This window comes from Vigna angularis, chromosome 3 (assembly GCF_016808095.1).
Source record: "Vigna angularis cultivar LongXiaoDou No.4 chromosome 3, ASM1680809v1, whole genome shotgun sequence".
Taxonomy (NCBI): Eukaryota; Viridiplantae; Streptophyta; class Magnoliopsida; order Fabales; family Fabaceae; genus Vigna; species Vigna angularis.
The window spans coordinates 10,198,070-10,212,722 of NC_068972.1; the positions used below are offsets into that span (position 1 = coordinate 10,198,070).

Genomic DNA, 14,653 nt, shown 5'->3' on the forward strand with positions numbered 1-14,653 from the left:
AGTTAAAAGTGTAATGAGAATGTTAAAGCATACAAAGTTGCTTAAGGATGATAAATAAACCTGTCTGTGTACCTATTGTCCAAATTTATTTCGTTTTAATAGAAATTTTTTGCATTGACAGGATGAGTATGAGTATAAATAATATTGATTTTTTTATTTAAGTATGGAGATTGGACGATATCTACATATTCATTATTATATCCTCATTTTTATACTTGTTCTATTACTTATTTTTGCCTCAATTTTCGTTTCCATTATAATCTGTTTTGTTAAAATAGTTTTCATTATTTCCAACAGTGCATTTAGTTTGATATTTAGAAACTTTTCTTAAATCTTTTAGGTATTTTTTATCTATCATACTCTTAATTATACATTTATTTTGTTTTGCACTGTTCTATTAAATTATATATACAAATATTTCTAAGATACACATTTAACTTATTTTTAATATTTTTATTTGTTATTTATTTTTATCATATAAAATATTGTTTTGATGCTTTTATATAATTGTTATTTTCTAAGTCATTATTGTAAGTGTAATTGTATATAAAAAAATTCTTTTACTAAAAAGAATTCTTAATGTCATCATCATAAAATTTGTTTATTATCGATCAACATATATCAAAGTTTAAAAAATGAATTATATATATACTAAATTTTAATTATTATCAGTTTAATAATTATTCCTTGTAGGATTTCATTCAAATGTATTCTAATTTCTATTAATATATAAAAAAATATTTTATTAGAATATAAAGAATGAAAATAAAGAAAAAATTAAAATATTTTAAAATTCGATCATCCATTTTTCTTTTAATTTTTTAAAAATATTTTTCAACTTTATTTCATTAACTTTACAGATTTAATTAATATTTTGGTGTCATAAAATTTTATTTGATACTCTAATTTAATATATATATAATTTTTGTTTAAATATTTGATATTAAAAAAATTATAATACATTTTTTTATCAAATATTTAATACTATTATATTCCTTTTATAATTTATAGTAATTATTTACAAAATTAATTAATTAATATTAAAATTAAAATACAGATATAAAAGTAGGAATTAAACAAAATTTTAATTTTAAATCACAAAAATATGAATAAATTTAATTTTAGAAATGAATATGAAATAAGGAAATCCTTGGCGCTCCGTGCCCCCGTCTGGTTTGCGGGTTTGGGATTTTGAATCTACCTATGATTTGGTATATTCTCACTTTACCCCTTTTTGTGAACTTGAATAACACGTATTTTGCTTTTTTAATAAAGCGGCGTCTACATCTTTTGCGTAAGAATTAAGCAATTAATAAATTTTGTTGAGTTGGAATGTCTTTCATGTATTGTATAATTCCTACCACCTTTTTCATCTTTTCCTTCTTATGGAACTTAATTATAAAAAAAAAAAAAAACTTTTTTGACAATATTTTAACATCATTTGCGTGTCATTATGTGATTAATTGATATTGATGTTTATGATTATTATTATTAATTGTGGAGTAATTTTGAACCAATCACATAATAACAAGTAGATGATGTTAAAATGTTGTCGAAAAAGTATTGTTAAAGTATTATTATCCATTATAAAATTCTCAATCCACTAAATTTCGTTTTTTCCAAACCTCTTCTATCACAGACCCAATGGTCAACACCTTCCATTTCCCACATAAGCACTTTTTTGGTTTGTTCATCCACAACAAAATCCACTTTACGACCGTTATCACACATTTCCAGAGAAACTTCCATTCCATATACCCTTTGTAATTACAAGACAAATTCAATAAACCCCAATTCCTAGCAGGAGAAAGACAGCATAAGAATGTTGCTTTTGCCGCATTATGTCGACAAACATTGCGTCTTACGAGGAATAATAACATGGCAGTGGTCGTTAAGGAGAAGCTTCTTGCAAGTGAACACAGTTTCTTCCATTTTCTACCAAAATGCGTTGTTGCCGTTTCACTTTCAATGAAAAAGGGCATAGCATCTTACTTTAACGAGACACCCAGACAGATGCAATTATGCATACGCGGAAATATTTGATAAGTAAAAAGAAAAAGGAGATATTAAAAAGAAAAAGAAGGTATAAACAAATACAAAGGAGGGAGAAATAAAAAAAAAAAAAAGGTTAGGTAGGTTCAGGAAAAATAAAAAATTGAAATTCTTGACGAATTGATTGTTTACTGTGTTTGTAGGTTTTGGATCCGTTAGGAAACGGAATAAAATGGATATTGTTTTAAAATGTTACGGAAAAAGTGTAAAATTAGTTTTATTTTTGGTCTAAGTTTGAGACATTGAAGATATTTTTGGTGATGAGGAAGTCAAAGAAGAGTGTCGAATAAGCAGAGCTGAGACTTTTCAAAGCGATTGGTTTAGTTTTTGGGATAAAGTAAACGTGCATGCATGAATAGGAGATAGTGGATTATTATTAGTATTAGCGTCATTTTCAAAGGTTTAATTGGAAAGAGTTTGGAATATGATGTGGTTTATGAGTAGCCGTCGGAGAAGGAAAATTCAAACTTCATTCCATCCTTGCTTTGGACGGTGGCAAAATATTACTCAAATTTCTATTATCCTTTTAACTTTAAACTAAATAAGAAAATATAATTTACAATATAGGATAATTTAATTGTTTTTGTTTAAAAAAAAGTCAATTTTCTGATTCATTTTTATTTGAAGACAAATGATAAGAGTGCAATTAGATTTAAATGTAAGTTTTTCCGTCGATGTGATCGTAGTTTTCTTATAATATCTTATATGTATTAATTGATTATAATGATATTATTTCAATAAATTATGAAATATTAAGATATGTAAGAATGTAAAGGTGATAAAAATTTAAATATATATTTTTTCTTAATTCTTTAATGCGCCTATTTAAGATCCAAATACTAACATTTGTAAGAATATATGTGTATGTTGGTCAATTTTGCTTTTGATTTGTGACATTTATATTTTTTTATTTGAGTTTTAGATATTTGTATAAAGAATAGGGCACGAATTTCACATATATTGTTGCCAGTACGTGATTGACCTTGTAAACGTTGATATGTAACACACGAAAAATGAGTTTGTTACACTTTTAACTGTTTTCCGTGTGTGATGTTATTTTTTAAACATTAAATATTTAAAATTTAAAATTTCGTTATAAAGGGTTGGATAAATTTTACAGGTGCATGTTCAATTTGGGTTGTAGAGTTTGATGCTGCTATAAAATTGATGATATTTTTTTTTACAAGTATCTTATTTCGAAAACAATTATTATGTAATCAAATGTTTATTATAATAAAACATATATTTAAACCCTGATTACGAAGAACATGTTTATTATAAACAACATAATTACTATTAGGACGTGCCATTTGAATCACTAATTAACAAAAACTTTTAAGAGAAAACTCAAATTACCAATCACAAAACCAACTTACTATTTTATAGAAGCTAATAGAATATAATTAAAAATCTTGTCTCAATAAATATTTTAACTATTTTCAATCTTCAAATAGATTAAAAAATATTAAAAAGTCTAGAAAAAAAAGGTAAAAAACTCTGAAAAAATAAATTTAAAAAAACAATACATATAAAACAATGAAAAACATTTATAAAAACTTTATTTATACTTTAAAATTTTATTAATAAAATAATCAAATCTAACTATTTTATACACTATTAATTTTGAATCATCATTTTCTTACTCTTATAATTATTGTCTATACAGTGTCTACGCCATCGTTAGATTTTTATAAATATAAGTAAAGTTTATTTATTTTTACTTTCTTTCAGTGATACTCTTCTTAAAATATTAAAACTTTAATTAATGTATGACATGTAATTACATCATTGCCCCATGTACCTTATTGTTTAATGGAAAAGACATTTTAGAAAAAAATTTGAAAAGTTTAATGCAATTAACTAATTTCTTTAATATACGTGGATTTTTTTATGCACATATAAATGTAAATGTAAAAATATAGTAATTATTAGTATTGTTATCATAATAATATGCATTATTAGTATTATTATTACGATATTGTTATTATTGTTAGTATTAGTATTATAGTTAGATCAACATTTAGCGTAGGAAGAAAATAACTAGTAAAAAACACATTCACATATTAAATAAAAAATAATTTTGTAGCTTATTTATTGCATAATATAAAATAACTAAAATAAAACTAAGACTGAAGAAAATATATTTATTATTTATTACAAATCGTAAAAACACCAAATTTAAATTTTAAATCTTTTTCGAATTCTGAAATATAAAATTATATATATTTCTAATTTTTAACGTTTGTATCCACTCCTAGAAACCAAAATCTTATATTTGTTATTTAAAAACATTCTCAAAATCTAAAAAGGATAAACATAAGTAGGCAATTTTTATCACCAAATCTTAGTTAACAAAATCAAGTCTCCGTTTAATTTTAAAGTTTATCCTATTTCTAGAAAGACAAAGTTTGAATCAAGATCAACAGTGACCTTTTTATTTATTTATTACCAAATTCAAGTCAAATTAAAATAACGCTATAAACTATTTCTTAACAGTCAAATTTAAATAAATAAAATATTTCAATTTATTATTTATTATCAAATAATCATAAATTATCACGTTTCTGTTGCTAAATAGCAATTTTTTTAATCATTACACAGAGAATTTTGTTTTCAAACTAGAAGATTATTCTTCTCTCTAAATTCGTACCCATACAATGTAACGCATGCGAAAATTAAACAAAAAATTAAATTTACAAATACCCATGTCAGTGAACAACGCATAAGAATCTAACAAGGTAAAATTGTGTCTCTTATAGGAAAAAATTAACTAAATTGTACTAAATTATAGTTATATGTACTATAATAAACTAAAAAAAATTAAATTAATTAAAATAATATCCAAACTGTATTGTTTTATAGTTTAATTTTAAAATATTGAACTTCTATCAGTTAACTAATAACTAAACTATACTATCCATTCAAACATAAGCCTACTGTGTTTAAAAAATAGTAACTAAAATATATATAAACTAAATTTTGCATTCAAACATAAATATACGGGTACTCAAACATAAATATACTGGTATTCAAACATAAGCATAGTCAGTTTCAAAAGGCCGTAAATAAAATATATATGATTACAAACTTTAAATTGTGGAATTGTAGAAAAAATTATTTAAAATACTATTTATTTTATATTTAAAATAATAAAATGGTATATTTAAAGATATTCTTTTATATTTAAAATAATAAAATGGTATATTTAAAGATTTTGTTTTATATTTAAAATAATAAAATAAATAGTATTTAAAAAAGAATATCTACTTTATTTGTCCAATTTATTCACTGTCTTAATTGGTGAATAATTTAGATTATAAAAAAAATTATTATGAAGCACAATGAACTTTTAACATTTGAATTTAACCATCAACTATATTTGTTAGGTGAATTTACCTATAATTTAAATTCAAATTGAAACTCTACTGTCTTGATTTTTATTAATATTGTAAACAATATAACCTTTCAATACTTAACACATAACAAACAACAGTGGGAATACGATTATGCAGTTGATAGTATCCTTACAAATTTCAATTCAGTTATTAGTTAACTAATATAAGTTCATTTTTTAAAAACTGAACTCTTAAATAATATAGTTTAAATATTATATTAAGTAGTTTAGTTTTTTTTAGTTTATTAAAAATATAGTTAATTGTAATATAGTATAGTTCAGTATCTTATGCCCAGCCCTAATCCAACCCTAATCATAATGAATAAGAACCTAACAACCACGTAAGAAAATATTATTCTATCCACTCATTTATGCCTTGATTCCACGTAATATCTTCTCTCTCTTTTAAAAAAATTCTACTCAATATATCTTGTCTTTCGCTTTTTTTTTTTTTTTTTTAATTCTACTTAATATCTTCTCTTTTCTTACAATTCTACAAAATATCTAACTCAATTAGTCTCTGTTCTTGGTTTCAAAATCTTATAAGTGAACACAACGCGAATCTTTTTACAAAACCTAATCCAAATTTTATGATTAAATTTAGATAAATTAATAAATTTTGTATTTGATCAATTATAATTTGAAATAAAATTTATGGATGTTTTAATCTATTCAGGTTTTGCTTTGACTGGATGCAGCCTGACTTTGTGCATAAAATATAATAATACCGTTAAGGTTTTCTTTTCTTAATACGATAATACCGTTAAAGCTTCTCCGATTCTGTTTTCTTGAAGGAAAAAAAAATTAAAAGTTGAAATATAAGAATTGTTCTTTACATGATCGAGTTTCCTATATAAAATCAGTTATCATTATTATTTTATTTTTGAATAATTATTTTTCAAAGTTCTTATCTTGATTTTTGGTGTGTATTTTCCATCAAACTAGAGTTTGTTTGCAAGAATACTTTAACGTTACATAATGAATGAAAAAAAAATACAATAATAATGACCAATTTACTAACCATTTAGTGAACATGGTGATATTAAATACTAAGTTCATGAACTCTTATATAATTGAACATGTTTCCTAAAGATAAGTATGATGATTAATTTGTCTAAATACTGAAAAATAGTTTAACTTAAATCATCTTAAATCATATATTGAAAGCTTATGAGTTTGAGATTATCTCGATTGTGACGAAATAAACATAGGGTTGATTGTAATGAGGTCAATTTGATGTTCATTGTAGAAGGTCACACATTAAGGTGGTTAAGAACATTTATCAACTATTATTAGTTAAACATGTTAAAACCGAGATGACTCTTGAAACACTTCACTGACATAGTCTTAAAATATCATTACATGGCTATACAATTATTATATAAAGGCCAAAATGATTTCAAATATACATAGTACATTAGTTTATCGTCATATGAATGATAACCTTGAAGAAATACCTAAAAAGAAAATTTTATATTTTTTAGTTATTTAAAATATAAAAAAGTATTCATCTTTTTTCAAAAATACAAATAATCAATAATATAACCTTTAGATACTATTTGATTACCATTCATATTTTCTACAAAAGTAAAATGATTTTAATAAAAGTTAATTTTTGTATTTCTAAATAAAAAAAATAAGATAATAAAAGTCATATGAATGTAAAATAAAATTTTGATGTGAAACTACTATTGTCTTTAGCGGATACTATAAGCATGAAAGCAATGAGAGAATTGAGGTGTGACAGGTTCCTGCATGTGTGAAATGAAAATGTTAGTATGGTGCCAGGCTGGATCTGGTCAACCATTGTTGCAAAAATACATAGAATGTGCCATCTAAAATGTATAAATATAATAATATAATTGAGTACAGCTGATTAAATTGACTTCAATATTGATGTTGGATGAGCCACCTTACTGCTTTATTGGCACCCTATAGCACACCTCACAAACATGCCACAAATTTAACTCAAAGCATTCCTAATAAACTAATCATCAACCAAGTTGTTAACTGTGTGTGTCAATGTCCCATAAACCATTCAAAATTATCATTTTCCAACTCACTGTAGTTATGTTTCTTTGACCACCCTGACTCAATCATGTTTCTTCACCTAAACTGTTTTTGGTCTTTTTCAACGTTCATGTCAACTTGCATCTCTTCTTATTTATCTCTCTCTCTCTCTCAGATCATACACTGTGATTCTTATCATTATTATTAGCTCAAGGTACATACATACAAATTATAATATTAGCTGCAGCGGAAAAACCAAACAAAACAAAAAAGCACTCAAGAACTGATTCATACAACAGAGAGAGAAACTGGGGACAAAGATGGGAAACGTTACTCGCAGCTCCTCTGAAGTTTATACAAGTGACAGTGAAAAAGGGTTTGCGATCAACCACTCTACTCCACCAGAGCTAGATGCAGGGGCAAAATTTGTTCTTGTATCTCGAGGTGAGCCTGCTTTTCTTGTTCTTGCTATAAAAAAAAAAAAGAAAAAACAGATTTTGATTTTGACTTTTCGATGAAGATGAGAAAAGAGTGTTCGTTGATGAATTGTCCACCTTACTGTGATGTGTGCAGGATCATGGTTGCACTGTGGGTATCATTTGACTACATCTATTGTGGCTCCGGTGCTTCTTACTCTTCCTTTCTCCTTCACTCTGTTGGGTTGGGTCGGAGGAGTGCTTTGGTTGACCCTTGCTGCCGTCATCACATTCTATTCCTACAACCTTTTATCTGTTGTCTTAGAATATCATGCACAACTCGGGCGTCGCCAGTTTCGCTTCAGGGACATGGCTAAAGATATTTTAGGTCATTCTTCACCCTCTTTTGCTTCATTTCATGTGCCATAAGATCAGCATGCTTTATACTTCTAATTTTGAAGAGGCTATGCACAGCTTTGAGTAGTTGCTTTAGCCTCTTGATTATATAACAGAAATATTGGAGAGAAAATATGTTGAGAGTATAGACAATAGCAACCAGTCATCTGCAGAAACTTTCTGATTTCTGGTGTTATCCACTAATTTAGCTTGATTTTTCTTTCCCCCTTTATAGAGAGTAGTTGGTAGTTACTATTTTCCCCTTTAAATATGTTTATGGCATTCAAAGCTAATGGTATAATTTGAATGTTGTGGCAGGACCTGGATGGGCAAAATACTATGTTGGCCCGCTTCAATTTGCCATATGCTTTGGCACAGTGATTGGTGGTCCTCTAGTGGGAGGAAAGTGCCTCAAAGTAATTAATCACTGTTGTCATTTTACAGTATCTCAATCTCCCACTCTCATGTTACTTTATTTGTTGAGAAGCTACATTTTCTTCCTTTTTGCAGTTAATTTACTATCTCTACAACCCAGAGGGATCAATGAAGCTCTATCAGTTTATTACTATATGTGGAGTCATAACACTGATTTTGGCTCAACTTCCATCTTTTCACTCCCTGAGGCACGTGAATATGATTTCTCTGATTCTTAGTGTTTTGTATGCCACATGTCTCACGATCGGCTCTATATACATAGGTAAGGAAAATTAAGGAAAACACAATGGCGTTGGCTGGCAAATTTGTAATCAACTTGATGTCTTTCTTGCTTGTATCCACAACAGGTCACTCAAAAGACGCGCCACCCAGGCATTATTCTGTTAGAGGATCTGATGCTGATCAACTCTTTGGTGTCTTTAATGGTATCTCTATCATTGCAACAACATATGCCAGTGGAATCATTCCTGAAATACAGGTTTGTGTAGCATCTTGGCATTCATTTTTCAGAGAAACAAATATTAGATATGCAATCAAAAGCAATTTAGTACGGAAACTTCAGTTAAAACTTGTGTTCAGTTCTGACCGAATAAGCACCAATTAGACACCAATGCATCATATGAAGTCATTAAGTAGAATTTTTTTACCATTTGCAGGCAACTTTAGCGGCTCCTGTGAAGGGAAAGATGTTGAAGGGACTGTGTGTCTGTTATTCTGTTATAGCCACCACCTATTTTAGTGTGGCCATATCAGGTTATTGGGCATTTGGTAATGACTCTGAAGCTTCAGTTCTTTCTAATTTCTTCAGTCCTGCGAAAAAGCCTTTGCTTCCCAAATGGTTTTTCTTGATGACTAATATTTTCATTCTTCTACAAGTGATGGCACTGACTGCGGTAAGAAAAGGCTCTTGTTTACATTTGTTAATTTTGCAATTCGAATGATGAATAACCATAGATTGGTTATGTTACAGGTTTATCTGCAACCAACTAATGAAATATTTGAAGCAACTTTTGGAGACCCTAAAATGGGACAATTCTCCATGCGCAATGTTGTGCCCAGGGTGGTACTTCGGTCAGTGGCAGTGGCAGCAGCCACGGTTTTAGCAGCAATGTTGCCATTCTTTCCAGATATAATGGCATTGTTTGGGGCATTTGGATGCATTCCTCTTGATTTCATTTTGCCTATGGTTTTTTATAATATGACTTTCAAACCCTCAAAAAACACCATTATCTTTTGGGTGAACACATTGATTGCAGGAGCATCGTCTATTTTAGTTGTAATTGGAGGAATAGCATCTATTAGACAAATTGTTCTTGATGCCAAAACATATAATTTGTTTGCAGATCTGTAAAGAGTTTATACCAATATACATACAAACACCAGTACTTAGTTTCATTGCAAGTCTGTCATTTATCTCAAATCAAGCAATTCTTTCCACCGTATCGATTTTCTTAGCATTATGGTTGAGATACGATATCATCACACTGACTAGTTTGATCCACAAACCCAAACATCCAAGAATATTCTACTACGATACAAATCTCAAATAAGAGATAATATCTAATAAATGCGCTTGTCTTCAATACTATCTCTAAACTATTTTGTATTAAAAACATTAAAATCCAAAAGCTCATATATTATAATCCATGAGAGACACTTGAACTCATTATTAATATTAATGTTTATTTTTTTTTATCTTTATGCTTTTATTTATTTCTTTTTTAAGCGCATTAAAGTGTTGTTTGCATGTAAACTTTTATTTGACATTATGATCACTTCTCATCATTTTCCACACATAAAGAGACCAAAGATTTTATTTCATTAAAAACTCCACTACAAAAACATTCAAATTTTAATAAGAATATTTGATGTCCATAATGAGAGTATGGATAGAACTTTCCTAACCACATAAATCAAATAGCATTCACTCTCTTCTAAATCATTTATCAAACAACAATTTTCACATCCTCATAGTTGTAATTATACCTATATAGGTAATTCTCTAATGTGTTTTTTTTTTCTATTAGCACTCCTTTTGTGGCAATTTTGGCATTTAATATTTCTATATTTTGTAATAATTGAAATATTATTTCAAAACAAAAAAATTAATAAGTTTGAATTGTTTTCACTAAATAAAATTTTTGGACACATATTTGCAGTTGTGTTATTTATTTGTTATATTTACTTGCATGGGTTGTACGTAATAAATTAAGATATAATCAATCATAATTAATTATATTTTAATTATAATCAATTGTAATTAAAACTTAAATTATAATTATTCATGATAAATTATATCTTAATTATAATTAGGAAAAATGGATAGATACCTTATAATCATAATAAATTATATCTTAATTATAATCAATTATAATTAAAGCTTAAATCATAATCAATTATAATTAAAACTTAAATTATAATAATTTATATCTTAATTATATTTTAATTTATCCAATTTTTTCACTGGTAATCATTACATGCTTAATTTGAATTTCATCCACTGATAATTGATTACTATCAGGTTTTAATTAATTACCACAGAAGTCATGCACTCTTACATGATTTTAATACTTTGTAATCGATTATAAATGTTTGTAATCGATTATCAGAGTAGAAAACGTGTGAGATACACGACTTTACCTTGTATAATCTAAAGTCGTGTAAGACTACACAATTTGTCTATAAAAAATTTTAAAAAATTAATTAGAACAGTGATATTCAGAGTATTTTTGTCCATGTAAAAGATATTTACCTTTCTTTAAAAAAATAAATTGATGATTTACTAATAATTATACAAAATTTAATGAACAGAATATTATTATAAAAAATACACAATTTTTTATTTAATAGAATAAATTTAAATATATTTTTATCTTTTCTAGAATGAGTACGTTTTTTATTTTCATCTCATTAATTTTCTTTTTATTTTTGTTCTTCTAATACCGGAAGCAAGTACTTTTTATTCTTACTATTATGTGTATTAATTGCTATTAATGAGTTGAAATAAATATCGTTTATTTTTAATTATAAAACCAAGTCTAGTGTTTTTTTTAATTCTAATGAAATGTATCTTAATGGAAATGAAAACTGAAAATTAGTCGACATTTCAACTCATAATGATATTATGATATAATAATAATGTCCGTCCCGTGTCATTCTTAAAAAAAACGCTTCACATGAGTAAAATAAATAATATTTATTTATCCTAAAATTAATATTGGAAATTAGAAATACTAATTTGAAATTTTGGAGTTACAAAAATTAAATATATTTTGTAGGATAAGATAATAATTCCAAATTTCATAAAATTAAAATTTATATATACTAAAAATAAAATTTACTAATTTTAAAAGAATTAAAAATAATAATGATTAATTAAAGTTAATTTAAATTAGTGAGAGAGATAAGGAGCGTAACAGTGATGAAGAAATGATGTTAGATGGTTGTAACAACCCAAATGCACACTCTAATATTCAATTAGGTTCTTCATACTCAACGGTCCAAACCTGATTTTCTCTCTATATAAACACGTCAGGGTTTTATTTTAATTCCCATTGCTATCGCCGTACCTTCAACAATGAGCACAGACACAGAGCAACAACCACCCAAACACTCTCTACCAAATTTCTTATCTTTGATCCCTAAATTTGATTTTCAGTTTCCTTTTTTCCCGCACCTGTTGCAACCACCACCTTCATCTCCACCTCCACAATCCAACTCTCAGGATGAAGCTCCCAAACTCACGCGCAACGTTGTGACTTTTCCCAAAAACCAAGCTACGGTGGTTTCTACCACGCCTCTGCAGGCTGAAATCGACGCTGCCAACTCTCCCGCCGCCAGGACTACCAATCCTTTTTTACTGTGGCAGGTAAATTTTTGTTTCTCTTTCTAAGCCTGAAATTTCGCTCACATCTGTCATATTAGGGTTTGAGGATTCTCTTGGAGCCTGCGACAGTTATTTTTTTAATTCACGAATGTTATCTCTTTGTTTCTGAAGTTTAGTTAATAGTCAGATTGATGGTGGTCCCTTAATCGTCGAATTGTACTTTACCTCAAGCGTTATTTACATCCTTGAAATTTTGCATGATTTTATCCTTCCACGTGCTTAGTTTGGATTTGGATGACTGAAATATTCTTCTGGCTTTGTATTTTATTTGTCTTTTTGTTTCTGCTCCTTGAGTGGCCACGAATCATGATATGTTCTTTTAAGGCCAGCAATCATAAGCGAAACCTTAGAATTTGGAAATTTCATGGTTGTATAACCAAAATATTGTTCAGTGAATTTCTTAGACTAATGTGGCTTACACTTTTTGGGCATGATAATTCTTGGCTAAATACTTCATGAACACTCTTATAAAAGATATATTATAATTATTTCAAGGTTCATAATATTTTTTAGGTTTGTTTCTATAGGACTTAGCTAGTTATTTTAACTGTTAAAGGATTTGTTTTGAGGGCTGTTATTATCTGAAAACAAACCTGGCAATATTAAGGGGTGGTTGTTAGTTATGTTCTGATGTCTAATCAAATAGTCCAGTTGTACTTGGTAATATTGTAATCAAAATCAGATAGGTTTGGATCATCATATACAACTGATCAATGTATTTTAAATATCCTTTGATTCTAGGATCTTCACAGTTGTGGTCACTTGTCTGTATATCTACTTGTTCCAGCCGAGACAAATTCACATAGATTTTTTTCCTTAAATTTCCTTAGCCACTGTCGAGAAGACTGACAGGCAGCCAAATAGTCTTGGAATAAGAGGCCATCGGTTTCTAAGTCCAGAGAGATGTAGCATGTATCCCATGGGAAAGGGTCATTGAGTTAGACTTATCAGATTGAGACCTTTCCGTTTGATTTTAAGTTTTATTTAGCTGACAGTGGTGGTGTTATGGTGAAAGTTTGAAAGAAAGAAGTCCCTGCAAATGGTTTTACCACAGTTTTCTCATTTTCATATATTATTCTTATCATTCTCGAGGGTTGTTGAATCTGAATATGACTTATGATGTGAGAGTAACGTATTTAATCCAGTGCTGTTTTTGTATATACCACATCAGCTGATTTTAATTAATTTTATCGAGAAGTGCATTGGAGTTTTACGTAGTATGTATGTATTTCACTGTTTTTTATACACACGAGCTTCCCAGGTGCTAGCTTTCTATAGATTTGATGAATTAGGATATTCAGTGAATTTGCATTTTCTGACAAGTTTAGATGATTTGACTGGTAGATTTACGCATTAGGAGCGATCGCGATTTCAACATGGATGTGGGCGAGGTGGAATGAGAGGAAGGGACGAGGAGGGTCTCCCAATGATGAGAAAAGGCATTCTGATGATGGTAATCACTGAGCTTCGGGCAATCAACACAAATTCACATTTTTATATTACGTTTCTTTCTTTCATTACTTGCTGAAGTATATATTTTCTTTTATTTCAAATAATTGCATCGATTCTAGTTCTCAAAATGCTAATGGTTTCTGTAATTCACGTGGCTTTTTAAATTCCGATACCCATTATCCGGTCTGGTTATAAAGGATAAAACTTAGTAGTTAGTGTTTTGCGATCTCCTTCAAATATTTATCTTGGATAATTAAAATAAAATGAAATAGAATTTAAAGTGGCTTTTAATATTTAAAATTTATCCAAAAAAGTTTGCAACAAAATTTTATAAGAAACTTAACAACTAAGGTATATATATTATTTTAACAACCTTTACTACTGAATATTTAAATTTGTCCAATCAGACCTAATTTGGTTTTATAAAATTCCATTTCTGAAATTGACATGTGTTGTTAACCGTTGGTGTACAATAAGATTCTTTTATTCATACTCAAATAAAAATGAAACCGAATATATAATAACATATTCGAAATTGTAATCAATTATTGTCTATTGATTTTATTCCGGATTCGTAACTAGAAGGTTTTTCTAGTTTTAATGGGAGCTAAA

The 14,653-nt window shown here is 27.8% G+C and overlaps 2 protein-coding genes across 2 annotated transcripts; both read left to right on the top strand.

The window, feature by feature from the left end:
* Window positions 1–7,513: 7,513 nt before the first annotated feature.
* Window positions 7,514–10,098, top strand: LOC108325150 (GABA transporter 1). Its single transcript, XM_017558164.2, has 7 exons — window positions 7,514–7,900; window positions 8,030–8,260; window positions 8,587–8,684; window positions 8,779–8,965; window positions 9,051–9,181; window positions 9,360–9,596; window positions 9,674–10,098. Exons 1-7 carry the CDS (start codon window positions 7,777–7,779, stop codon window positions 10,052–10,054), a joined length of 1,389 nt encoding a protein of 462 aa, XP_017413653.1. The 5' UTR covers window positions 7,514–7,776; the 3' UTR covers window positions 10,055–10,098.
* A 2,106-nt stretch (window positions 10,099–12,204) lies between these two features.
* LOC108325254 (uncharacterized) lies at window positions 12,205–14,187 on the top strand. The gene is made up of 2 exons (XM_017558294.2): window positions 12,205–12,571; window positions 13,934–14,187. The coding sequence occupies exons 1-2, from the start codon at window positions 12,281–12,283 to the stop codon at window positions 14,051–14,053; spliced, it is 411 nt and encodes a 136-aa protein (XP_017413783.1). The 5' UTR covers window positions 12,205–12,280; the 3' UTR covers window positions 14,054–14,187.
* Window positions 14,188–14,653: the final 466 nt, after the last annotated feature.